Source organism: Cebus imitator, unplaced genomic scaffold, assembly GCF_001604975.1.
Source record: "Cebus imitator isolate Cc_AM_T3 unplaced genomic scaffold, Cebus_imitator-1.0 Scaffold145, whole genome shotgun sequence".
NCBI lineage: Eukaryota > Metazoa > Chordata > Mammalia > Primates > Cebidae > Cebus > Cebus imitator.
The window spans coordinates 159,288-186,601 of record NW_016107460.1 but is presented as its reverse complement, the minus strand read 5'-3'; the positions used below and the strand labels follow the sequence as shown (position 1 = coordinate 186,601).

The window sequence follows — 27,314 nt, the reverse complement described above, 5'->3', positions numbered from 1 at the left end:
TAATTTTTGTAGGGACAATCTGTCATCTAAATTTGAAAATTAACTAGTAACAATTCTCTTTATATAGATAATATTTTTCAGTGACAGTCCTGTTTTTTTCTGTGGGAGGGTGTACATTTATATTCATGAAATTTTAGTTTCCAGCTTTGAACTGGCCCCCTTGTTTAAAATTCTGATTTTTTAAAAAATTTTTTTTAAACTCTAGGGATTTTACTTAACAGATTCTGAAAGGCTTGCAGGCTGTAACGTTGTTACACTGGAAATTCTTTGCTATGAATTACTTAGTTTGAACTTAGAATTATGATGATTTGGAACTTAGTTGTTCTATAACTTTCATATCTAGGATCAGGAATATTCAGAGTTTGAAGTGAAGTAAGTGGTATAATCAAAGAGTCTGAAAAGAATCTTGAGACATCATGTAGCAGTTAATACCCTTGCCAATAACATACTTAAAAAGACAGGCTGGGCGCGGTGGCTCACGCCTGTAATCCCAACACTTTGGGAGGCCGAGGTGGGCAGATCACGAGGCCAGGAGTTTGAGACCAGCCTGGACTGATCAACATGGTTAAACCCTATCTCTACTAAAAAAAAAATACAAAAATTAGCTGGGTATGGTAGTGCATGCCTGTAATCCCAGCTACTTGGGAGGCTGAGGCAGGAGAATCACTTGAACCAGAAAGTCAGAGGTTGCAGTGAACAAGATGGTGCTGTTGCACTCCAGCCTGAGACAGAGCGAGACTCTGTCTCAAAAGAAAAAAAAAAGCAATATACTAAAGTTACTTTGTTTATTCTTTGAAAGGAACATCTCCAGAGAAGAAGTTCCAAAGTCATCCCTGGTAATAGCTTTCAATGATACAGAAATCTTAGTCAAGAAATGAGGAAGACTTCCCTAAATATACATTCTAAATCCTTACTGATGTGATAGTTTATTTGCCCTTTTTCATGCTCTTACTAGCAGTAAGGGTAAGCTGCTCAAATGTCACTCACCTTTTCATATTTCTGAATGTGTGTTCTTTCTTAAGAAATGTTCACGAAAGAAAATTTTGGGGAACACTAGAAAAATAGAAAGAACAAAAAAGATAGTACCCACTGATGATTACATATCCAAATATGTAATCACTGCATTTTTAAAACTTAGTGTTAACAATAATTGTTTATGTGTATATTTGTGAACATTTTTCCCATTATAGAGTAATTCATGTTCACTAAGGAAATATTGGAATAAATTCACCTATATTGCCAAAATAATAATATATTTCTTTCTATGTATTTTTAAATTGCATAATTATAGTCATTGTAAGCATCTACTCTATGCCAAATAACTGTTCTAGGTGTTGGGAGTACAGCAGGAACAATAGAAAGCTTGCATCTTTGTACTGAGTGATAGATAATCATGTAAAATAAATAAAACATATTTTATAGTAGTACTACCTACTACTATTGTAGACAGTAGAGTGCTACCTACTATGAAGACAAACCAGAGTAAGGGAATAGAGACTAACTTGAGGCAGAGAAAGAATATTGTACCTAAGTTTTCTTCTGAAGAGGTAACATTTCAGCAGAGACCTGAATAATGGAGGTAATTAACACAAATATCTAGGCAGAGGAAATGACAAGGGAAGGGACATGCTCTTTATGTATTTGGAAGCAACAGGAAGGCGGGCATGGCTGGAGCTTGCATAGGGAGGAATAGAGTAATAAGTAAGTTTAGAGAGGTAGACGGGCCAAATATTGAATGGCTCTTTAGGCTACAATGAATATTTTTTAATTTTCCAAGTATGATAGGAAACCCTTTGAAGGCTTTTTATAGGAGGTGACCTCTGATTTCTATTTGTGAAATACCACTTCAGCTGTTAGATGAGAATATAGAGTGGCAAGAATAAAAGCAGGAGGAAGACTAGTAAGAGAGAGTAGTAGTACTTTGTTCTAGAATGCTAGCTTTGGAGTTGGTGAGAGGTGGCCTAATGCAAAAGAGAACCAGGGATGAGGACAATAAGGGAAGAAGCAATCAAGGATGTTTCCTGATGATTCAGTTGGTCTGAACCACTGAAGATGAATGGCTGTGCCAAGGACTGAGGTGGTACACTGGGGAGAGGTTTGGGGGAGGTTCAAGGATGATAGCAAATTTTAAAATGTGTAATAGACATGTTGTTGAATATATCAAGAATTTAAAAAGTATTTCATAAAAATTAGATATTTCTAGATTAAATACATTTAATTTCCATAGCCTCTATAAGGACTGTTAATCAACTTACAAATGTTCATTTCCCTCTTCTCTATTTGACTAAGATGCTAATACTGCCTTTAAACTCACTGTATTTTGTTTGACTTTTTTTGTGGACTCTACATAACCCAAAGTTAGACAGCTTCTTAACTTGAAGGTGTGTACTAATAGACTTTTTTCACAAGTATAATTAGTGATCCTAGAAAATTTATGTGTTAGCACAAAGTGTTGTATATTTCAAGGAGTGAGTTTTGACACAGACAACAAGTACACATAAGGAACATTACGTAGGACATAGGCTCACTTTGTAAAGAAAACAAAATTTGCCATTTCTCTTTACTTTTAAAATAATTAATAGATTTTTATTTGCCAAATTACTCATTCTTTTTCTCTAATTTTTGTAAAATATACTGATTAGTAATTTTATTTCATTTGAAGATAGTAATTGATTTGCCTATATTCTCCTAATAATTGATGACACAACTTAGGAGAGCAGAGATAATTGTCATAGTTTATGTACTGTACAATTTTTGCTTTTTAATGACCTCTTAGAAATATGCTTAAATTTCATGAAATAAGATACTCAACTTTTATGTAAACTTCTAATATTTTGCATGTAAAGATGGTTAGCCTTTTTGTGGATTGCTTTTTGTGTGTACTTAAATTGACTTAGGAAAAAAATTTAAATTTACCAATTCTTTCAAATAAGCATGAACTTCATATAGATGTTCTATTTTAAGTACCGATTTCAAATTAACAGAGGATTTCCAGGGGACAAAGCATATCCAGAATAGTTTCTGATGCCCTGTAAGGGTTTGAATTGTAGCTGTTGACCAATATACTAACTTGAAAAAGTTAGCCTCTCTGTGCCTTAGTTTTCTCATTTGTAAGATAGGGAAAATAACCCATGCAATTGTTGCTGTGGTTAAAGAAATGAATATCATAAAATGATTGAAGGAGTGCCAGGCACATAGATACTCAGTCATTGGTATATATTGTTAAGGTTATAATCATCATTATTTTATACAGTTAACTTGTTTGTTATATGATACTTGTTTTTGCAAGTAAAGCTTACTTTGAAGATTTGAATCACCATTATCCATAATGTTCTCTTTTCTAAGTAGCTGTTAACGAATCACTTTAAGTTGTTAATTTGATGTGTCAAATATAATAATGTAGCTTGTGTTCTGAAATAATTGGTTGAATGTGTAGAAGAGTAGGGCTTCATATTGAGTTTACTACAAATAGCATTGCAAAATATTTGGCCGAAGATTGAGGTTTAGCTATCAAGGTTTTTAGTGTTGGTCTGGATCAGAGCTGTATAATAGAACTCTGATTCAAGTTTCATCTGTAATTAAAAATTTCATAGTAGCCACTTTAAAAATTAAAAATAGATGAAATTCTAATAATATATTTTATTTAAATCAATATATCCAAAATACTTCAATGTGAAATTGATATTTTAAAATTACTGAGATGTTTTATATTTTTTCATGCTAAGTCAACAAAATCATGTGTATATTTTACACTTATTATACATTTCAATTCAGACTAGCCATATTTCAGGTTCTCAATAGCTATATATGTCTAGTATCTAAAGTGTTGTATAGCAAAGGTCTAGATATTTTTGGTGAAAATTTCTTTTTAAAAGATCTTTCCGCTGGTACCTTTTTTAGAAAATCACTAGTATTTAATGCTTCCGAACCAAAAATATTATAGATTAAAACATACAAAAGGGGAATTCACGTAAGACAGGTAATTCCCAAATATGTAAGCCAAGTGAAATTCAGAAAAGCACATACTACCATCTATATATTAAAATGCAAATATTTAAAATACTTAAAAACTGCTAGTGAACTAGTTAAATAGTTATTACAGATCTACTATGTACATAATAAATAAATCTTAGTGAAATGCTTTTGTTAAGCAGGAATAAGACTTTGGGGAAACAGTTATTAGATTTATGTTTGTATGTGTGTTAAAGATAAATTATATTGCATAACAGTTTGAGATAGGGTGTTTTTTTATGTATATGTTCTAAAAAATGTAAAATATGTGACTTGTTTTCATTGTGTTTTATTCAGACCAAGAATTTTATGTTCCAAATATTTACAATTAGAAGAAAAAATTTACATACTCTGACAAAATGGGATTGTTAGTTGGTTGGAAATAATGATTTTTGTTCATTCTTTCATAAGATGATTAAATTAGTCAACTTTTACCATTGGACTTTTGTTGATTAGTACTGTCAGAAACTCCACAGTTTTTTTCTTGCTAAAGATAGGAATTCTTGCAACTAACTTAGTTTACTGTATTCTTCTTCTTCAATCTCTCAGGCCGTTCATATTCTGTGTGTTCTCCAAGAATGCTTAATCAGTGTCTGGAGTCCTTGGTGCAGAAAGTACAAAGTGGTGTGGTAATAAACTTCGAAAAAGCAGGACCAGATCCTTCCCCAGTAGAAGGTATTGTTGCACTTTTCTTTTAGACATTCAAAACTTACTTTATTGTTTATTCAACTAGAACTGAAACTTAATGTGATTTGGCCTTAAGATTGGCAAGGCCAAACTATTAAGACAAAATGGCTATTGGTAAAGAGGGAAGATTAAATAGGAAAATCAAGGTAAACTAATCGTGGTCTAGTAGCATCACCTTTTTGTATTAATGATTGTTTATTACCTGAAATTTTAATGAGTCAAAAGCCTTTTGAAGGATTTGTAGATAAGCAACTTTATAATTTCTTTGTAGTATTATACAATTGCCTCTCAACATATATATGCTTCTTCTATGCCCATTAATTCCCAAAATGTTCAACCCTAGATGTTTAACTCCTTAGCTTCTTTTGTACCAGGGATCAAACTGACTGAAACTAAATGGTTTATGTGGGTCAAAAATGAGGAACCAGGCTTTGCCAGTAAGCTTGATTCTTCTAACTCTAGCTAAGTCCCACCTGGCTTTTTCTTGGCTTTTGTAATGATGAACTATTTTCAATAGCCAGTAGATGTAAGGAATTATAGTAGAACCAATGAATGGCTTATAACTGAGACCCTCTGCATTGTATGTTAGCTATTTCAAGATTTAGAAAGTCATTTAATGATAATTGACATAGGTGGCCCACTAAAGTGGGTACCAGGGAGAAGAGAAAGATCATAGAGATGAAAGAATGGGAGCACTGAGAGGGTACTATAGGGAAGGAATAGATGATAACAATAAGTTGTGTCATGTCTGCTTTAAAAAAAAATTAAATTGAATTGTTACAATGTATTTTTAAATTATTTTAATGCTTTGTTTAGAGTTAGGTACTAGTAAATGTTAACTGAATTGTTGAAGATAGTTGCTGGTTGCTAAAGTTATTTTAAATTAAAGGTAGATGCTTTGGTGTGGTCTAGCTTTACTTACAGTTTTTTTTTTTTTTTTTTTTTTTTTTTTTTTTTTTTTTTTTTTTTTTTTTTTTGCTTTAGTTAAAATGATTTCTAAGAAATACTCAATTTGCAATACTTATTGTAGTATTTATTGTGTGCCTGGCACTGTTTATGACATTTGGGATATGATGATAAAGGTGGCAAATTGGGTGCTTGCTCTTATCATCTGATGAAGAAAATGTGTCATTCATCAAACAAATATTCACCATAAAGTGTGTTTTATGAGTTCCAATTGGTCAAACAAAGGATGCTGTGGACCTCCTTTGAAGTGGAGAACTCATAGTTGGAATTTGCACTTATTGTCTCATGAATTACAATCTAGTCTAGATATTAAGCAGTCATAGTCTTCTGCCATTTAAGAAAAATAGGAAAATCTAGAAAAGAACAAATATTAGGACTTTTTTATTAATTTAAGCTATAATGGATATAATTTAACTTTTTATGCTTTTCCCTCCCTTTATGATATATGCTTTCTTTGTCTTAATTTCTTTGCTATAGATGGGCAGCCAGATATATCAAGGCCTTTTGGATCTCAGCCTTGGCATAGCTGTCACAAACTCATATATGTCAGACCAAATCCTAAAACTGGGGTTCCTATAGGTCATTGGCCTGTTCCAGAGTCTTTTTGGCCAGATCAAAATTCACCAACACTAGTAAGTACCAGAGAGACTGTAACTATGTAATAGTGACCATTCAGCTGCCTTTCCTGTTAGTTTTAAGTTCTGCTGTCAAAGGTGTGATTTGATTTATGGGAATTAGACAGATGTTCAAAGTGCTATGATACCCTATTACTTGCTTTAATGTACTGTATTGTTTATTATGAAGTAATAGAAAAAAAGGCATCTCTTTCCTTTAGAATCTAATACTATGCTCATGTTTTTTATTCTTGGCTTCTGGGTAGAAAATTTCCTCTTTGGCCTCTAAACAAGGATTTGTCTCTGGGACACAATTTGGGATTTAAACAAAGGTTTAGAAAATAATTTTGATAGTTTGCCTGCAATCTTTTAGGACTTACATATTAACTTGTATGGTTTTACTTATATAGAGCGTTACAGATTGAAGGTTTAAGTTAGAACAGATTTTCTGATTTTTTACCTGAATTATTTTTAGGAACAGTGAGGTTTGCTGAGAAATCATGGTGAATTACCGGTATTCATTATGTAATTCTTAATAGGGTACGTTTATACAAATAAATATCCATTTAGTCTTTAGTGTACTCTTTTTTCCAGATTTTTTTCCCCCAAGTATCTGTGAGGACATTCAGGGATATTTTGTGGGAGAGCATGATAGTGGTTCTCCTTGATTTTACCCATAGAAAATAAGAATTGTATTTCAGAGATCATTAAGCAGTCTTTAATAATATTGCAGTGAACCCTTTTTGAAACCTTTTGTACTTCAAACCTGTATCAGCCAGGATAATTTTTATTTTGAGTCTATAAAATGGTATTTCCTTTATTCATCAGGGATTTAACAAAGTAGTACATGAAATTAAGGTTTTCTAAATTTTACTGAAGTATCTTCTTTATACCTTTTCTTTTTTTCTGATAGAACTGTCAGAGTTTTTAGTCTGGCTTTATAGAGAAACTTTCCATTTCTTTGGTCATTTTACTTTCTCTTCTGGAGCTCTTTCAACTCTTACAGAACAGATAGCATATTTATACGAAATATTGTCATGTTATGTATTTTGTTGTATTTATTTAACATGTGCAGGAGAACATATAGTACCTGAGTCATGATAGAAAGACATCCAAAACCAGTATCACAACCCTTGTCTATTAATGCTGCTCTAGCAGTCTGTCACAAATTCTTATAAGCCATAGAGGGTAGGTAGGACCTCAATTAGAGGAGAAAATAGTTTGAGAAAAAAATATGGAAGTAAAAAAGAACAAGGTATGTTTAGAGGAGTAACAAGTAGTTGAGTATGGGTAGATCATAACATGTACATAGGATATTGAGAGTACTATTAAGTTAATCAAATTGCTTATGACTTTAAATGCAAGGTTAAGGAATATTAGCTTTTTAACAGTGGAGTTCAAAGAACAATTAAAGATGTTTTTCACAGACATCTTTAAAAAAATTGATTTGGTGATGGTTATAAGCAGTAAAATTAGAAGGGAGAGATGAGTTGAAAGGCAAGTAGATTACCTAGAGGGCCCTTGGTTCATGTAAGAGATTTTAAGTGGTTGAATTATGATGATGGAAGAGAGAATAATAAGAAACAAATAATATTGGAAAGATCTGGCAAACTTTAGGAACGGAAGGATATTAGGGGAATTGAAATTTTTATATATTATAATGTTAAAGAAATATTGCTATGAAGTTAAGTGTAATTTACAAGAGACATGAATTTGAATCACGGCTCTACTAGTTATTAACAGTGCCTTTGGGTATCTTTTGTAAACTTCAGTTTCCCATCTGTTAAATGGAGATAATAGCTCCATCTCATAGGTTTGTTTGGGGGATTAAAGAAAATCATATATGCAAAATTTTCTTTGCCAAGTTTTAGAGGATCTTTCCCTCCACTTTCTTGGATCTCAGTATTCTTATTCACAGAATAAGTGTGTTTCATGGACTGATTCAATAAGCTGTGTGTTAGGTACATGCTAGGCACAGTAGCACAAGATTAGTAAAACATAGTGCTTACCCTCTTGAACATTACCCATCTATGGGCAGGTCAGACATGTACACAAAATAGAGTATAGTGTGCCAACTGTAATGGAGGAGTGGAGCAGAGCCAGAGGAGGCAGGACCTCAGCCTGGTGTGTTTTTGGAGTACAGAGTGGGAAGGAATATGAGGGAAGAAGTCTCTTAGAGGTTGTTACATGCCAACTCATTCTTCCAAACTTTGTTTGCAATATGCATGGGAGAAAATATGTACGTGGCATGGCTGGAACATGGAGTCTGTATGGCATGGTAGTGGGAAGGCAGTTAGGGACCAGATCATCGAGGATCTTTATATGTGATACTGAGTCTAGACCCTATTTTTAGGTGATTGGCTGTTACTTTCACTGAACAGTTATAGATAGAGAAATTATATGATTTTATTTATATTTCACAGCCATAAGATTGATCAGAGGAGGGCTGATTAGTTAAGAGACTAAAGAAAGCAAAAAGCAATTGTACTAGTCTAATCTGAGAACTGATAAAGGCCCAAATTAAAGTGGTGAGAAATGGAAGATACATTTCTAGAGAGATGAGAGTGTAGTATTGACAGAAGGCAGCAACTAGTACTTATTACCTACCATGTGTATGTGTTCTGGTAAGTGCCTTAGAATTTGTGTTACCAGTTTATCCAGGTCTTTGTGACAGTTAAATATGGGAGATGAGGGGAAAATATCAAGAATAACGACTAGGTTTTTAGAACAGGTGTTGTAGCTTGGGGGAGAAAGAACAAACTGTACACATTGTGTCTGAGGGACCTGTGGAAGATTCAGGTTATGTCCAGTAGTTAGTTAGATACAGCAGAGAAATGAGAGCCTTCTGACCCCAACACAGTAGATTTGTGAACCACCAGGGTATAAATAGTAACTGAGGCCAATAGAGTCCTTTATAGCTATGAAATTTAAAATTATTTCCTCATAACTCATTTTGTTCATAATTGGTGAGATTTTTAGGAAGAGTACTATTAAGAAGTAGATAGGGGAGTTACATGCCTTTTTAAAAAAAGTATTATTTTTTTATACCTCTAGTACAGGAGTATATATCCTACAGAGTTTACCAAAATAATTGCTGGAATAGGGAAGGAAACATTAGAAGTTCCATTTATGGTATTTTTCCTCCTATTTTAATACTGTTTTGGTATATGTTTTGTTATGCACGCCTACATTTATTTATATAATTAGAAATAAATATATATCTAATATAGTATATTCAAAAACTGATAAAGATCTATGATCAGTTTGGAAGTCATTACTCTCTATAAGCAATTACTACAAATGAAGACTTTACTAGAGTTTCTGTATACATTAATGAATACTCACTTAATTACTAAATTTAGCATAAGACTTAAAAATATTTTCATTTTCTTACAAAATTAGCCTAGCATGGTGGCGTGCGCCTATAATCCCCAGCTGCTTGGGAGGCTGAGACAGGAGAGTCCCTTGAACCTGGGAGGCAGAGGTTGCGGTGAGCTGAGATGGTGCCATTGCACTTCAGCCTGGCAACAAGAGCAAAACTCTGTCTGAAAAAAAAAAAAAAGTTTTCTCATTTTCTATAGATTTTCAAGTATTTGTCTTTATCTTGTAAATATTACCTAACTTCAGCATTACATTTTCAAGTATTTTATTTCAGCTTAATGTTGCTTTTACCAGTAAATCAAACTCTTACTAGCAAAACGGAGGAGCTGAGTAAATTTTGATAATGAGCGTTACTTAGTTTTGTTTCTGAAATTTCATGTAAATAGTAATTACAAGACTTTCCCCTTTAGCCACCTCGTACATCTCATCCTGTAGTGAAGTTTTCCTGTACAGACTGTGAACCAATGGTTATTGATAAACTACCTTTTGACAAGTATGAGTTGGAACCTTCACCACTGACTCAGTTTATCCTGGAAAGGAAATCTCCTCAAACATGTTGGCAGGTGAGCCGAACAACTTACAGTGACCCCAAAATTTAAATGAGGTGTTTCTTAAAAAGCTGAATTGAATCAGTGGTTTATATAACATTCTTTAAAAGTTATTAAAGTTTTAACTCTTCCTTTTTTAACAGGTGTACGTGAGCAATAGTGCAAAATATAGTGAACTTGGTCATCCTTTTGGTTACTTGAAAGCCAGTACAGCACTGAACTGTGTCAACTTATTTGTGATGCCTTACAATTATCCAGTCCTTCTTCCCCTCTTAGGTAAGTCATTCTTGTCATGTTCTCCATGGCTTAGCATTTAAAAGTCCTCCTATTCCCTGATAAAAAAAAAATAATAATAATAAGTAAAAGAAAAAAAATTAAAAATATTAAAAAGGTCCTCCTAAAGAACATTTCTTTGTTGTTTTTCTTATCTTCTGAAAATCAATGAAAATGTTTTGAATATTCTAAAATATTGAACATCTTTAAGAAAATATAGCAACCTTTTTGTGTTTGTAGTAAATTAAAAGATGATGTTGAAATACCTTTTAGTCTGCAAATTAATGAAGGTATTACTTTTTTTTTGAGACAGAGTCTCACTCTGTAGCCCAGGCTAGAGAGCAGTGGCGTATTCTCAGCTCACTGCAACCTCTGCCTCCCAGGTTTAAGCGATTCTCCTGCCTCAGCCTCCTGAGTAGCTGGGACTACAGGCATGCGCCACCACACCCAGCTAATTTTTGTATTTTTAGTAGAGATGGGGTTTCACCATGTTGACCAGGCTGGGCTTGAATTCCTGACCTCAGGTGATCTGCCCACCTTGGCCTCCCAAAGTGCTATGATTACAGGCATGGGCCACCATGCCCAGGCAAAGGTATTAACATTTTAAAATTTTTAATTAAATACTCTGACTTTTCTGCAAGTTAGATTTCTAACATAGTTAGAATTGGTAATACAGGCTTTCTGTGAAATGAGACATTTTGTAGAAGCATACTGTAGTTAACAAGATCTGAGTGCATTTTCTAAGAATTTGTCTATACTTTAATTTTCGTTTGGCAAGTATTTTTTTAAATGAAAGAATTTGTTCCAAAATAATATGATAAAATCCTAAAGTTCGTTTCTAGGTACCATCTACCTATCATGTTTGAGGAGTGCTGTTGGAGAAAACTTTTCCTCCATGAAATCACATTAGATTTAAAAGTTACAGTCAAAATATTAGTAGGTATTAAAATATAGAAAACATTGCATGCTTTGTTTCTGTCTTCAGATCTGCTTTGTGTCTAGGTCTAGGGAGGGCATAGATTTTTCTTGTGTATTTTTTGATTCTACGTTAATTACTACATGTACTTTTAGACCATAATTGGCATCTTTTCATTTTATAGAAGATGACAAAACCATAAATCTTACTGCCATTAATGTTGTTAAAAACTTATGTCTGATGTTACTCTCTCAAAAACAACAAAGCAGACTTTAAAAAGGAAATGTCTTTGACTTCTCTGTGTGAAAATAATGAGTAGTGATAGTTTGTTCACATTATACATTTCTAGATGACTTGTTTAAAGTGCATAAAGCAAAACCAACATTGAAGTGGAGACAGTCATTTGAAAGTTATTTGAAGACAATGCCTCCCTACTATCTCGGGGTAAGAATATTATTTAAAATAACTTGTTGGCCGGGCGCAGTGGCTCACGCCTGTAATCCTAGCACTTTGGGAGGCCGAGGTGGGTGGATCATGAGGTCAGGAGTTTGAGATGAGCCTGGCCAACATGGTGAAACCCCGTCTCTACTAAAAATAACAAAAATTAGCCGGGCGTGGTGGCGGGCGCCTGTAATCCCAGCTACTCGGGAGGCTGAGGCAGGAGAATTGCTTGAAACCGGAAGGCGGAGGTTGCAGTGAGCTGAGATGATGCCACTTTACTCCAGCCTGGGCAACAAGAGTGAAACTCTGTCTCAAAAAAAAAAAAGAACCTGTTAATTATATTATGCTTATGGCTTACTGTGGATATTGTAAACTTTTATTTATTGCTTTTATAGATTAAATGATATGAAAATTGAGTATACAAATGACAGCTATAGATGTAAGGGTAAAGGGAGATTTCAGTGATTTACAGAGTAGTGATGATGATCATGATCACAAGGACATTTATATACTGCTTACGAAGGCCAGGTACTCTCCTAAGTAACATCACTAATTTATATAGTTACCCTGTGAAGTGTAGAAATGATTATTGGTCCTGTTACACAGATGAGGAAACTAAGATGTTAAAAATTAAATAATTTGCACAAGGCTACATAGCTAATATGTGAGGGGATGAGAGGACTGAAATTCAGTCCGCCTTTGATTTAGGCTTTTAACCTCGAGTGTTGTACTACCTTTTTAAATGACAGTTTTATGATTATAGTTGTCTCTCAGCATCTGTGAGGGATTGGCTCCAGGATCTTCTATGGATACCAAAAGTAAGAGATGCTCAAGTCCCTCCTGTAAAATGGCATAGTGTTTGCATGTAACCTACACATATTCTCTTGTATAGTTTAAACCATTTCTAGATTACTTATATGTATATACTTGTTATACTGTAGTGTTTAAGGAATAATGTCAAGGATAAAAGAGTCTGTATATGTTCAATACAGATGCAGCGATCCTTCTTTTTTCCTAACATTTTCGGTCTGCGGTTGGTTGAATTCACAGAATACAGAATCCACAGATACGGAGGGCTGACTGTATTTTTTTTAAGAGTGCACAATAGTTTTTGTTGTATTATTTCCCAAATCTCTAGAAACATCTTGTAAGGTGGATAAATGTATATTCTCATAGAACCATATGCTTTAGAGAAGTTGATTACTTCAAAACTAGTGTATCATAGTAGGTAAAACCAATAACATGCATTTTATTAAATACATGATTTAGTTTGTGAAAAGTAACTTTTTACCAAAAGTACCTGAATTAAAATCACTTATGTATTACTTTTGTTTTTGATGTGGGAATATAACAGCATTTCTAAATCGTCCCTAATGTAATTAGGAGGTTAATTTCTTGGGCTTTGAAAATCATGACATTTTATAGTTCTAAGAGATAAGTTGTGTGGAATGTCTGGCCACAGTGCCTGCCATGTAGAAGGGCAAAAAAGAACAAATACTTTGAATAGGAACTGTTACATATGTTGACTCATTTATGTTTCATAGCAAACCTGAGGATTTAGCCAAGCCAGATAGGTGTTAAATATCAGGGCTGGGATTTCAGTGTGACACCAGTGCTTATATACTTTCTAATATGTCAATGTTTATCATCCTTTTCCTGGCTCTATCCCATTCACAAATGCTGGACACTCCTGCTAGTGATATTTCTCATCACACAAAGTAGTTCTCAGTCTCTCCTTAAAATTGAAAGGTTTTTGTTTTTGTTTTTTTACCATACCACATCTGTAATAAATATTAGATTGTTTTTTCCTCCTGCTTACGTTTCCTTCAGAGCTTGTTTTCGTCAGCTCAGCATATGATAATAGTAATGATTAATATTGTGTAACTGATGGTTTTATAAAGTGCTTTATGTGTATTAACTCATTTAATCCCATGACAACCCTGTAAGGGTGAGAACTATTATTATCCCAATTTTGCAAATGAGAAACTAAGCCACAGAGAGCTTATTATATAACCTGATCTAGAATCATATAACTAGTGAGTGGTTTAGCAGCTAATTACCCAAAGTAAAAATCTTGAGTTTTTCTTGAGTGCTTTTTGCTTACTACCCCCATTTTATCAGAGCTACCCCCTGTAATGTGTCTTCTGTCCATTTCTTCCAAACTTAGTATCTCCCAGTGGTACTCCTTATATCTCCCAGGAAGTCCAGCATTTTATCATTTTTGCCTTGGGAGTTATTATGGTCTCTAATCCTTTTTAACTACTTCAAATGGCCTTTCATCCCACTGCCAAATGTTTTGTTGAAACACAAATATGATTGTGTTACTTCCTTACTGAGGAGAAGAAGGGGAAATAATTTTTTGGAGAAAATTTTAAGGAACCATAGTTTTTAATAAGCTTTATATTGTGTGATGTTTTCTTTTTTTCTATAGCCCTTGAAGAAAGCTGTTAGGATGATGGGAGCACCTAACCTAATAGCAGACAGTATGGAATATGGACTTAGTTACAGTGTCATTTCATACCTCAAAAAACTGAGTCAACAGGTAATATCAAGAAATAGAGTGAGCCATTAAGTATTTTGAATGCTTTTCGCTAAGATAGTTAAACAGGTTAAAAGCTAGTTCTTGATAGTTTTAATGGAATTCTGTTATATTAATATATTACATTTCAGAGCCATATATTAACATAATTCTGTCTCATGTCCATGGTGTGCTATGTTTTGAAATGTTAATTTTAAAATTGTATAATAATTCCTAATTTATAAAAGCGGCTTCATGAGTGTGGTCCTAGACTTCTACATGTGAACATTTTTATCTTTTGAGAAATTTAGATTAGAAAGTCATTTTTCCTTAAAAAAGAAAAAATAGCTTCTCTTGTTTTGTTTTGAAACCTGCCGATTTTTCTTTCAGGATGGGATTTTCTTTGAAATGTTCATAGAAAACACTGAATTTTGTCTTTCTGGCCATAAACCACATTAATAAATACTATAGTAGTCAAGCAGTATATAGTTTAACTGACTGCCAATATACTAATGTCCTATGAAATACCTTATTTTTTCAGTACTTCTGACATCTCTACATTAACTACAAATCAAAATGCAGTTTGGGAGGAGTAAAAACATTGCGCCTTGCTTTCCAGGAAAGAACTGCATAATTACTTGCCGTATCGATGTGCTAATAAAAATGTCTTATGTAATGATATTTTTAAAAATAATTTTTAAAAATAATCTGAATTGGGAATATACATTTTCATTTATTGTGCATTTACATTTTATGGTTTAAGTATAGTGGGTGTTAATAAATAAAATAATAAATTGAAATTGTGTTTGTACTGCCCCAAAAGCTTAAGAGTTATAATGATTTAAAATCATATGATGTTGTTGTTTAAACTGTTTAATTTACCCAATATTTGACATAACTATGCTACTTGCGTTAACTCCTTATGTAATTATATATATTTAATTTATAGAAGATCATAACCATTAGTATCTGGTTTATTAATTTAGATTTCATCAAGGTAATTCTTATTTGTTTTTACTTTAGGCCAAAATAGAATCTGATCGAGTCATTGGATCTGTAGGCAAAAAAGTAGTACAGGAAACTGGAATAAAAGTCCGGAGCCGATCACATGGTTTATCAATGGCATATAGGAAAGATTTTCAGCAACTTCTCCAGGGAATTTCAGAGGATGTCCCTCACAGACTGCTAGACCTTAATATGAAGGAATACACTGGGTTCCAAGTTGCTTTGCTGAATAAGGTAATAGTCATATGAACTTAGTACTACTTTATTTATGTTCTGTTATGTTACTGGATAAATCACATTTTCTGCTAACTCTGACATTCAGTTTATCCAGAGTTTAATAAGTACTTCTGTACCCTTGCAGAATAATGATCATCATACTGTCTCTGCTAGAATTAAAACAAACAGTGTACATGGTGTGTGAATGAATGGATAGATTGATGAAGAGTAAACTAACTTGTTTATTTTATAGATGAGAAAACAGAGGCTTAGAAATTGCTTAAAGTTACAATAGTGGATGGTAGAATTCACTATAGTTTTGTACTTAAACTGATGACCCTATTAGGCCCACAGTATGATCCAAAAATGCTATGTGAGTAATCATTGTTACAAATATCTTTATCGCAGCAGCCTTTTTGTAGAAATAGGCAAGCTGATTCTAAAATTTATATGGAAACTAAAGGTCCTAGAATAGCTAAAACAATTTTAGAAGAGTAAAGTTGGAAGACTTACATCATCTGATTTTAAAACTTACCGTAAAACTTACTACAGTGATCCATGCAGTGTGGTGCTGTCATAAGGATAAACATATAGATTAGTAGAACAGAATTGAGTCTAGATGTAGGCCCTCACACATATAGTTAATTAATTCTTAACAAAGATGCTAAAATAAGTTAGTGGATAAGTAAACAGTCTTTTAAACAAATGGAACAATTGGATATCCATATGCAAAATAATGAATTTGACCATTACCTCATAGTATTTGAAGTGGTCGTGGTCTTAAATGCAAGAAACTAAAACTATAAACTTCTAGAAAAAAACAGGAAAAAATCATGATGTTGAGTTAGCAAAGTTTTTTTTTTTTTTTTTTTAATTAGAGACGGAGTCTTGCTCTGTTACCCAGGCTGGAGTGCAGTGGCGCGATATCTGCTCACTGCAACCTCTGCCTCCTGGATTCAAGTGATTCTCCTGCCTCAGCCTCCCGAGTAGCTGGGACTACAGGTGCACGCCACCACACCCAGCTAATTTTTTTTTGTATTTTTAGTAGAGCTGGGGTTTCACTGTGTTAGCCAGGATGGTCTCGATCTCCTGACCTCGTGATCTGCCCACCTCGGCCTCCCAAAGTGCTGGGATTACAGGTGTGAGCCACCGTGCCCAGCGAGTTAGCAAAGATTTCTAAAAGCACATACCAAAAATGTTGATAAATTGAATTTCATTAAAATAAAACATTTTTGCTCTTCTAAAGAAACTTTAAAAATGAAGAGGGCAAGCTACAGGTTAGGAGAAAAAGCACATATCAAATAAAGGACTTGTATTAAAATATATAAAGAACTCATATAACTCAATAATAAAAATACAAACATGGGCAAAATATTTGAACAGACATTTCACCAAAGAAAATACACAAATACAAATAAGAACATGAAGAAACACTCAGCCTTATCAGCCATTAGGGAAATCCAAATTAAGACCATAATGAGATACTACTTCATAACTGTTAGAATGACTAAAATTTAGAAGACAAAAAATACAGGTATTGATGAGAATGTGAAGCAACTCTCGTAACATTACTGATAGTATATCATTGGTATTTTCTTAAGAAGGTAAATATAACTTTGCTGTACATCAGTCATTCTACTTGTAGACTTAGTATGCCAATTCATAGCAGCATTATTCATAATGGCCAAAAAACTTGAAACAGTCCAAGTGTCCATCAACTGGTGAATAAAGAAGATGTGGTATGTCCATATAATGGACTACTACTCTGGAATAAAAAGGAACAGACTACTGATACATCAATAGTGTCAATGAATCTCAAAAACATCATGCTAATTGATATAAGCCAAGTAGAAAAAATTAGACATTGCAAAATTATATTTATAAAATGGAGCATAGAAAGAAAGCAAATCCCGTGGTTGCCTGGGGGTAGGAATAGTGATTGACTACAAGTGGGTACAAGGAACTTTTGGAGATGGTGGAAATGTTCTTAAACTGGATTATGATGATGGTTTCACAACTATAAATTTACTAACACTCATCAAACTGTATACTTAAAATAGGTATATAAATTATACATCAAAGCTGTTTTTTAAAATTTTTCTGTTTTTAAAATTTGGAAATTGGTTTTTACTTAAATGAATTTCTTTTGTCCAGAATGTATAATAAAATCTTTAGAGTTAGATGTCTTTATTTTTTTAAGCTAACTAGTTGATATATCTTATTTCCAAACCTATGCTGCAGGCTAGAGATTTTAGTCTTTTAATTCTATGTTTGACAATAAATTTTGTCCTCAAATGTTGTTTAATAGGATTTGAAGCCACAGACATTTAGAAATGCTTATGACATACCAAGACGAAATCTCTTGGATCACTTAACAAGAATGAGATCTAATCTTTTGAAGAGCACCCGCAGATTTCTTAAAGGACAGGACGAAGGTTAGATCATAGTTTTAATACTGGCATTTTTAATGTTTTTTTTTTTCTTTATAGTTTGAAAAAGCATAGCAGTGATATTAATTTCAAAGAATTATTACAGTAGTATAACATTCTTATTGTAAGTTCAAACAAATGAAGGATAAGGTGAATCATCCCTGATTCTCTACCTTTCTTCCTACCATCACTGTTGCCCCAAATTTACTATAATTAAATTCTGTTTATTTGGAATAGTGTAGAAGAGATACATCCTTCATGGTAAGATCACACATACTTTCTTTTCTTTTTCTTCTTTTTTTTTTTTGAGTCAGAGTCTCGCTCTGTCACCCAGGCTGGAGTGCTCAGTGCAGTGGCTCACTGCAACCTCTGCCTCCTGGGTTCAAGCAGTTCTCCTCCTTAGCCTCCCTAGTAGCTGCGATTACAGGCATATGCAACCATGCCCTGCAGATTTTTGTATTTTTAATAGAGATGGAGTTTTCCTATGTTGGCCAGGCTGGTCTCAAACTCCTGACCTCAAGTGATCCACCTGCCTCAACCTCCCAAAATGCTGGGATTATTGGCCTGGAGCCACTGCACCTGGCCACACATACTTTCTATGTACTGAAATTAATGGCAATTTTTGTTTTGTTTAGATGATGAAATCAATATTTTAAATTTTATTTTAAAATATTTTGTCACAGTGGTCATAACTACACCAAATGAATTTAGAATATGTTGGTAAGGAAAGCTGTCTAGAATAACACTAGGTAACATTCATATATAAGGAAACATTATTTGAGAACTAATTGAAGTACAGTCTTAGTGAGGTTAACTTTTGTTGCTATTGCATTCTTTTTGAAAGATCAAGTGCACAGTGTTCCTATAGCACAAATGGGGAATTACCAGGAATACCTCAAGCAAGTACCTTCTCCACTAAGAGAACTTGATCCTGATCAGCCTCGAAGGTTGCATACATTTGGCAACCCCTTTAAGCTGGATAAAAAGGTAATTTTGAAATGTTCTATTATATAATTTGTTTGTGATAGGCACTATCAGTTTTCTAGTTCTTAATTTAACTAAAGTAAGCTGAAGCTGTTTTCCTAGTAGAGTATCTAATAAATGTCAACATAATTAGAATATAGTTTACCTTCATTAGAATTGACACTGGTTGTGCCATTTAAACATTGTAAATTCAAGAAAATTGTATTCTTTTTGTTAAAGGGTATGATGATAGACGAAGCAGATGAATTTGTGGCTGGACCTCAAAATAAACATAAACGACCTGGAGAACCAAATATGCAAGGGATCCCTAAAAGACGTCGGTGTATGTCTCCACTACTAAGAGGCAGACAGCAGAATCCTGTTGTAAACAATCATATCGGGGGGAAAGGACCACCTGCACCTACAACTCAAGCACAGCCAGATCTTATTAAACCTCTTCCTCTTAAAAGTAAGAATTGGTTTTCTCTTAGACATTATTTTGCTGCCTTTTGGTTCCTTTTCAAGGAAGAGACTTTTGTCATTGATTATAGAAGAAAATTGATTAGTAGTACAATGGGTGAATGAATGTGTAGAGAAGATACTTGTTTAGTCTAAATGAGTATATAATCATTTTTGTATGTCTTTTTAATGAACATTTGAACATTTCTTATATTTGTGATGCTCTATTAGCTATCATGCTCTAACATTATCATTTGCAAATCTTTCAAAATAATACTTATGAAAGGAGTATTATTATCCACAGAAAGATGGTTTTTAATTTCAGTTGAAGTCAACTAATTATTAAATATGTACGCTATTTTGGATAATGCTGTGTTTTGAGGTTTACAACCACTGATGATGGGAGTGAGCTCTGCCCTCATTTAAAATATCAGCAAGGAAGGTCAGTCATTGAACAGATTTAGAAGTATATTGAATGTTACAAAAAAGATGTCAAGTATATTGTGGAAGCATTTGGCAAGAGGATTTAAGTCTATGAAGTCAAGACACTTTACTGAGCAAAAGCTTTACATAAGCAAAAGCTATGCATTTGCTTATGCTAGAGCAGTAGTCTAAAAAGAGTATGTGTAGAGGCATAAAAAAAAGAACATTAAGGGAACTTAAAGAATTTCAGTATAGCAAGGGTGTTGGGCATGAGGTAAGGTGAGAACTGAAAGATAGAACCCAGATTATGGAAGGCCTTGGAAGCTATTGTAAAGATTTTCAACTTTAAGGACAGTGAGAATACACTGAAAGGTTTTAAAATGGTGGTAACTAATCTGATTAGCATTTTATGAAGACCAGGTTGACTATAATGTGTGTGGAATATTATTAGAGAGGAACAAGAATGAATGTAGGGAAACTCTAATGGATTAATGGACTTATCAATTATAGATAATGGTCATACTTACAGCCTCTTAACTGAAGAGAAACAAAATATTTTGTAACTCCTGATGGAAATAACAATACTACCTCTGAGGTTGTCTTGCCAAAAAAGAAACCAAATTGAACGTCAATGTAGTCAAACCAATTTCTAGGGAATACAGAGGACAGAGAAACGTGGGATATAATTAGTAAAATCCAGATTATAGGAAACTGTACAGGACAAAGAATCTGTTGTCTTATTTTTTCTAGAAAAATACATAGTAAAAGGGGGTACAGAATGATCGTATAGATTCCAATGTAGTTAAGAGATACATAAACCAGTTGCAATGTATAGGCCTTAACTGTACCCAGAATCAAACAAAATCAAACTTTTCCACAAATAGAAAACATATAAGGTAATTGGAGAGCGTGGACACTGACTGTATATTTGATGTTATTAAATAATTACTGTGCATATACAGGAACCAGTTAGGAAACCCAGGGAACAGTTGCTGGTGACCTCGCAGTAGGGTTGCAAGAAGAATATGTATTTGAGAAATACTTGGACATACCGCTAGACTTCGTTACTGGTTGGATGTTGGGACCAGAGCAGGGGAGGAGTCAGGTTTCCGTCTTGAAAGACACTAGTGGGTGGAAGAAAAAATGACAACTTAGTTTAGTTTAGAAGTGCATATTAGGCCATCAAGTGGAGATCCTAAGTTAGAAAATGAATATTGAGTTTGGGACTCAGAGGGGATTGGGCTAGAGGAGTGGGTAGCAGGTTATTGCCCATTGCACTGAATAAAATCTCAACAAGGCAAACAGAAGAAAAAAGGCTCAGAACAGAACCTTGAAAGTGCCAAAGTTAAGAGAAGAAAGAGCAGAAAAGGAGATTGAGAGGGAAGAATTTTAGAGATAGGAGAAAATAGGGAAGAATTTAATGTCATGGAAGCTAAAGGGTGAGATAATTGAATGGGTAGTTGTCCCAAATACTAAGAAAAAAAAAGTTCAATCAAGAGAAATGGAAAGATTCTGTGGTCTTTGGCGATCTTCGCCAGAGAAATTTCTGTGGAGTAAAGGGGCAGAGCCTAATGAGGGGTTATGGTGGGAATGAGAGGTGAGAAAATGGAAACAATGAGTATGAGTATAAACAACCATTTAAGAAGTTTAGCTGTAAAAGGAAGATGGGAAAAGAGCACCGTACCTGAAAGAGTTCACAGGGTTTTGAAAATGGTGATTTTTCATTGTTTTTAAGATCAAAGACACTTGAGCATGTTTCAGTGCTGGTGATGGAACCAGTAAAGAGGGGGAGGTTGAAAATGAACATGAGAAAAGGCATACTCAGCACAAAATTACTGGGAAAGCAAGAGGGAGTGGTGTAGAGCACAGATGAAAGAATGCTGCCTCCATTGACTCAGAATGTCGGGGCAGGGGAACAGGGATGTCAGGGGCATGCAATTTAGTTAGAGGGAGGTAAAGGAAGTCCCTTAATCATGACTTTGCTTTTCCTTCAAGCTCTGTGAAGTAGAAGGTGAGGTATACTGCTGCGATGGAAGGGGATATATCAGAAAAGTCAGAGATTTGAAGAGAGTGGAGAAGTTTAATAATCTATGTGGTAGAGGGAGAAAAGGTTGTGATAAGATTGCTAGGCAGTGCCTAGGATCCAAGTAGAGATGGTGATTGTGACCATTCTGTAGAGCTAGGCCCTATTTCTCCAGCAGTGTTCGTCATTCCAGATGCAGTTCTGGGGCAAGCAGATAGAGTAAGTCAAGAGATGGGGTTTTGCTTGGCAGATGTATGGGAAGACAGTAGAACAAGAGAAATTAAGACATTGGTAAAAGTGATATGTCATGGGATATAAGCCTGATACAGAAGTGGTTACTTAGAAGGGATATGGTTAATAGGGGAAGAAAGTTGAGGAATTGCTAGAGTCAAAGTCCGGCTGAGTTAAGGAGCAGTTAACGGGAGTACTGCAAAGATGAGGGTTATACCCTCCATCTCTGAACTTGTCTGGATCTGAAAGGCGAAGGTGTAAGTTTAAGTTCTTTAGAGAAAAACTGGGGAATGGGGGGGCCAGGTTCTTAACAGGTGATCTGCTTAAACATTAAAGTCACCACAACACTTCTCAGATTTGAATATGCATGTGAATCACCTGGAAGCTCTAGTTAAACTACAGATTTCCATTTATTCAGTCTGGGGCAGATGAACATTTCTAGCAAGCTCTCTGATGGTGCTACTGCTGCTTGTCCATACACCAGACTTCAAGTAGTATTAAGGACCAAGAATGAAGTCAGGAGGGTTTTGGGGGTGGAATGTGCATGGTACATGCACTTAACTGAAGCGTGCTCTGAGAATGACCCTGCATGGCAGACACACCCGCATGTGGTTGGGAGTTCTGAGCTAGGGAATAGGGTGCCTAACCCAAAGATCCATTCCCTATCTATGAGGAACATCTGAGCCCCTAGCTCATTGTCAAGTGAATGCAGGCCAGACAGGGGATTGAGGCCCATTGTTTTGGGTTAAATTAAGGTTGCCTGGTGGAGATTGTTAGAGGGAAGAGTGCTAAGTGAAAATATGATATAAACTGCATGCTTTCTGCAAGCCGTTGCCATTTTTCTGCCCAGCTTGCTGCCACTGGGCTCTGCCCCCTTTACGTAAGCCCCCAACAGAACCCCTTGTCTTGTTTGCAGGCTCTGGATCTCTTCTTCGGCGTTTTGAACTTGGTGCCATCCCCACTGGAGTCAATAGGGGCTCAGCACAGCAGAAGGAAGGCTATGAACTGGGTGCCAGAGACAACAGTGACTAACAGGCGTGTGCCCTGGAGATTGGCATAAGATAGTGATGAGGAGAGACAGCGTGAATGGCATGGTTGAGTCTCACAAGAGTACAAAGGAGTAATTTTGCAATAGCACTAGGAAGTGAAGGAATCAGTGACATCATGTCCTTTTATGCCTATGGAGAGTGTGCAAGAGAAGGCAATTTCTACTTTTGTTCTGGAAAGGAGAGCAGTCTCCATACAGGAGAGCTGGGTTCCAGTTAAAGCATAAGTTGTTGTAGAGAATATTCAGTAAAGGAGAGTTTGCAAATAGAATAGAATTTAGGGAAAGAGTCAGGAATTTGGGAGATTTGTGGAAATGAGTATAGGGGAATATAAGTAAATAGCTTATAGTTTGGACAGGAAATGAGGGGTATCCTGGAGGTTGGTGAGCAATCACAGAACTTAAAATTCAGCTGCTTTCTGTGGGGCAAGTCTAATAATCTGGTGTTAAGAGGCAAGCTTGCCAGCTTTTAGGTTTAGTAGTCTAATGAGCTGAAGTGGGCACCAGGTTGCTTTGCACTGCTAATTAAATGATGACTAGATTCTCTAGTTATAAGAGAAGGGTAGACTGTAAACCATTACCTGTTTGGTGGTATGTTCTCTGCAGAATTTGGAACAGTGAGAGCCCAGAAGTATAAGTGGAAAGTAAAAACTACCCAGTGTTTACTTTTGCCTCTATATGATACTGGATGTATAAGGCATAGGTAGGAATGAATTAGGTTCTCTAAGATAGAGATGACTGTAATAATTGTGATCATATATATTTCATCGAAGTATCAAGAACCTACTTGTTTCAATAAAATTGCCGTAAACCAGAAAACTAAAACCTACTTGAAATTGGCTTTATTTTTGCCCCTAAGAGTAAAAATCGTAAATATTTTGTAAATACTGTGTGTCACATTGAAATATACCGTATCTTTGGCAATGCTTAAGAACTATATCACATTATTTGTGTCAGTTGTGACTTGCTGTAATAATGTTGTTTTGTAGCTTTATATACTGTATGCTTTGAGACTAGATTCCGTAATGTTTCCCCATATCTTTGTTTTCAGTTTCAGAAACCACCAATGATTCGATAATACATGATGTGGTTGAAAATCATGTTGCAGACCAACTTTCATCAGACATTACACCAAATGCTATGGATACTGAATTCTCAACATCTTCTTCAGCCAGTTTACTGGAACGGCCAACCAATCATACAGAGGCTCTTGGTCATGACCATTTAGGAACTAATGACATCACTGTTGGTGGATTTTTAGAAAATCATGAGGAGCCAAGAGATAAAGAACAATGTGCTGAAGAGAACATACCAGCATCTTCACTCAACAAAGGAAAGAAATTGATACATTGCAGAAGCCATGAAGAGGTCAATACTGAACTAAAAGCACAAATAATGAAAGAGATCCGAAAACCAGGAAGAAGTATGTATAATAAGAGACAAACCCCAAATCTGATTTCTGGATGTGCTCAAAAAGCAAAAAAATAAAAAAATAAAGTAATGGTAGTAAAAGAATAGATAGGATTCTAGATCTGTCTTGAACAACAGCTCAGTTAAGGTTCTTTATTCAACTACCAGTACTGAATATCTTCTATTTCCAAGGTACTATATATGGTAGGCAGCAAGGACTGAGAGTGGAGCAACACTATACAGATAAATTACATGTAGCCCCTACTATGACAGGAACCCATAGTCTTGAGTATTCTGACCAACAATATAATTTTAATATAGCAGCTAGCTCACAAAAGACATAGTGAAAATTAAATGGCTTTATGTCTGTAAAGTTTTGTCACAGTGTCTACCACTATGTTTAATAGTTAAACTATGATATGTTTAGGCTGAAAAACTAAAGTTATGAAAGCTATCTAGTATACACAAAAGAACTTTGTGGGAAAATATTCAGTATTATTGGCATTTATTTAGAGGATGTTAACAGATCACTTCCCCTGGAGTAATACAATGACCTGGGTGGTCCAGAAATGGGTATGAATCAGTCCTTGGAGTTTAGGAGTTTATAGCCCTTGCAGAGTTTCATGTGAAAACTTTAAACTGAAATAACACTCTTGACCTGTTTAGTTTTTTTCCCCTACTTTCCACTTACCCCCCATGTTAGCTGTTAGAATTTTAAACTGTAAGGATGGAGTTTTGTAAAGGCCACTTGTTCTTATTTTTTTAGTGGTACTACCAAAAAGCTATTTACTTTTATGTTTTATGTGTAATAGGGACTTTTACTTAAAAAGCAGGATTTGATTAGTTTTTTTATCTTTGTTGCTGTATACTTACTTTTACATATATGTTAAAATATAAAATCTCGAATGAGTGGTGAAATTTTTATGTAGAATGTTTTTGTCTCAGTATATCTTAATATAATAAACTGCAATAGAATATTGAATAAGAATACAAATGAAAACCACTTAATTTTTCTTTTTGCTTCTTTTGCTTTAAGAATATGAAAGAATCTTCACTTTACTGAAGCATGTGCAAGGCAGTTTACAGACAAGACTACTATTTTTACAAAATGTCATTAAAGAAGCATCAAGGTAAATAAACTATTGCATATAATGAAATGGTGATGAAATGAGTCCCAAGTTTATATAAGCAGTATTTTAACAGTATCTGTTTTGCACTTGTGTTGTTTATAAATGTATATTCCATACCAACATATAAATAAATTATTCTTTTTTAGTTTATTGAAAGAAATTCACTTAGAAAACAGCCACATACACATTCTTCAGGAATTATGGACCTTTTCTCCCTGCAAATTACTAGATACTTGGAGAATTCTTGTTGATTCTTTGCTATAGCTTTTTGATATCTTTACATTAATATTTTACAACCTTTAATTTTTCTCCTTTATACATTAGTTGTAAAAATTACATAAGCAATCTAAATCTAAAAATAACATAAGCAATACTTGAATGTCATTTATTTTTACATGGGAAAATGTAATTAAGGGGACCAGAATTAGACAAATGGGCCTTGTTCTGATTGTTTCAGTAGCTCAGGATTATTAGTACATTTGTCCTCTGTATCTGTGTGTTCTACATTCGTGGATTCAGGCAACCACAGATTGACAGTATCTGGAGGCGAAATGGATGGTTGTGTCTATATTGAATATGTACAGGCTTTTTCTTCTTGTTATACTCTAATTCAGTCTAACAACTATTCATATAGCATTTACACTGTATTAGTATTATAAATAACCTAGAGATTATTTCCAGCATATGGGAGAATATACACAGGTTACATGCAAATAATTGGGCCATTTTATACAAGGGACTTGAGCATTCATGGATTTTGTTGTTCATAGGGAGGCCTGGAATCAATCCCCGTGAATATGAGGGATCACTGTATAAAGAAAGTAGATAAGGTTATAAATGGTAACTAAGAAGTGTAATTAACTGGAAAACAGTTGTATGAGTTTAAAAACATTTTTTATTTTTCCTTCAAGATTTTGGGAATTTTAGTATTGTAAGACAAGTTGGGGCTTATCTCACCTGACCTTCTAAATGTAAACACGCTTACCCTTTGTCCCCCTCTCCCTTCTATACTACACATAAAAACTTTAGATAAAGTTGCTTTTTTGTTTCTTGCTTTCTTTGTACTTCTTTTCTTTTCTTTGGAGTGTCTAGAGCACAAGCCACTTTGCAGGATCAAGATAAGACTACAACTTTTTATATAATTTTGAGTATTTAACCTGTTATGCTCTTTCTGGTGATATTCTGTCCGCTAAAACCTCATTAGGAATTTAACTATATTCCTGGTATCTGTAATTCACTTCTGCCACCTTTTAGAGAATTGTGTAATATTATGGTGGCTATTTAGATTAGCTTGCAAGTAGCAAGGAAATAGGAATAAAATGTCCAGTGTCTTGGGATATTCTAAAAACCATCAGCAATTATGTAGACGATGCAATTTTAGTCTACCCAAATTTTTTACTGAAAATTTTTAAAAATTGTCACTTGAACTTTAACTGCTTCCTATACTCTGTATTATAGATGTCTGTCCTTGATTTGCTAGCTTTCAAATTGTAATAGAATACCATGGCTTTTAAACGCAACTCCCCAATTTTCATTTCTTCTTCCATTTTGTGGGAGATTATATTCATGCTTTGTTCACATTCCTTTCAACATTCAGCTTACAAAGAACATGAGAAGAAGCTATT

General features: G+C 34.5%; 1 protein-coding gene across 2 annotated transcripts in view; it reads left to right on the top strand.

Annotated features, from left to right (window-relative positions):
- INTS6 (integrator complex subunit 6) overlaps positions 1 to 27,314 on the top strand; it is a 90,402-nt gene that overhangs the window by 59,540 nt on the left and 3,548 nt on the right. For both annotated transcript variants that reach the window (XM_017542451.2, XM_017542452.1), the window contains 12 exons: positions 4,561 to 4,686; positions 6,142 to 6,296; positions 10,070 to 10,222; positions 10,351 to 10,483; positions 11,746 to 11,840; positions 14,269 to 14,379; positions 15,379 to 15,594; positions 17,885 to 18,011; positions 18,850 to 18,992; positions 19,209 to 19,437; positions 24,201 to 24,572; positions 25,596 to 25,689. In XM_017542451.2, coding sequence (XP_017397940.1) covers positions 4,561 to 4,686; positions 6,142 to 6,296; positions 10,070 to 10,222; positions 10,351 to 10,483; positions 11,746 to 11,840; positions 14,269 to 14,379; positions 15,379 to 15,594; positions 17,885 to 18,011; positions 18,850 to 18,992; positions 19,209 to 19,437; positions 24,201 to 24,572; positions 25,596 to 25,689 — 1,954 coding nt within the window. The remainder of the gene's footprint in view (positions 1 to 4,560; positions 4,687 to 6,141; positions 6,297 to 10,069; positions 10,223 to 10,350; positions 10,484 to 11,745; positions 11,841 to 14,268; positions 14,380 to 15,378; positions 15,595 to 17,884; positions 18,012 to 18,849; positions 18,993 to 19,208; positions 19,438 to 24,200; positions 24,573 to 25,595; positions 25,690 to 27,314) is intronic.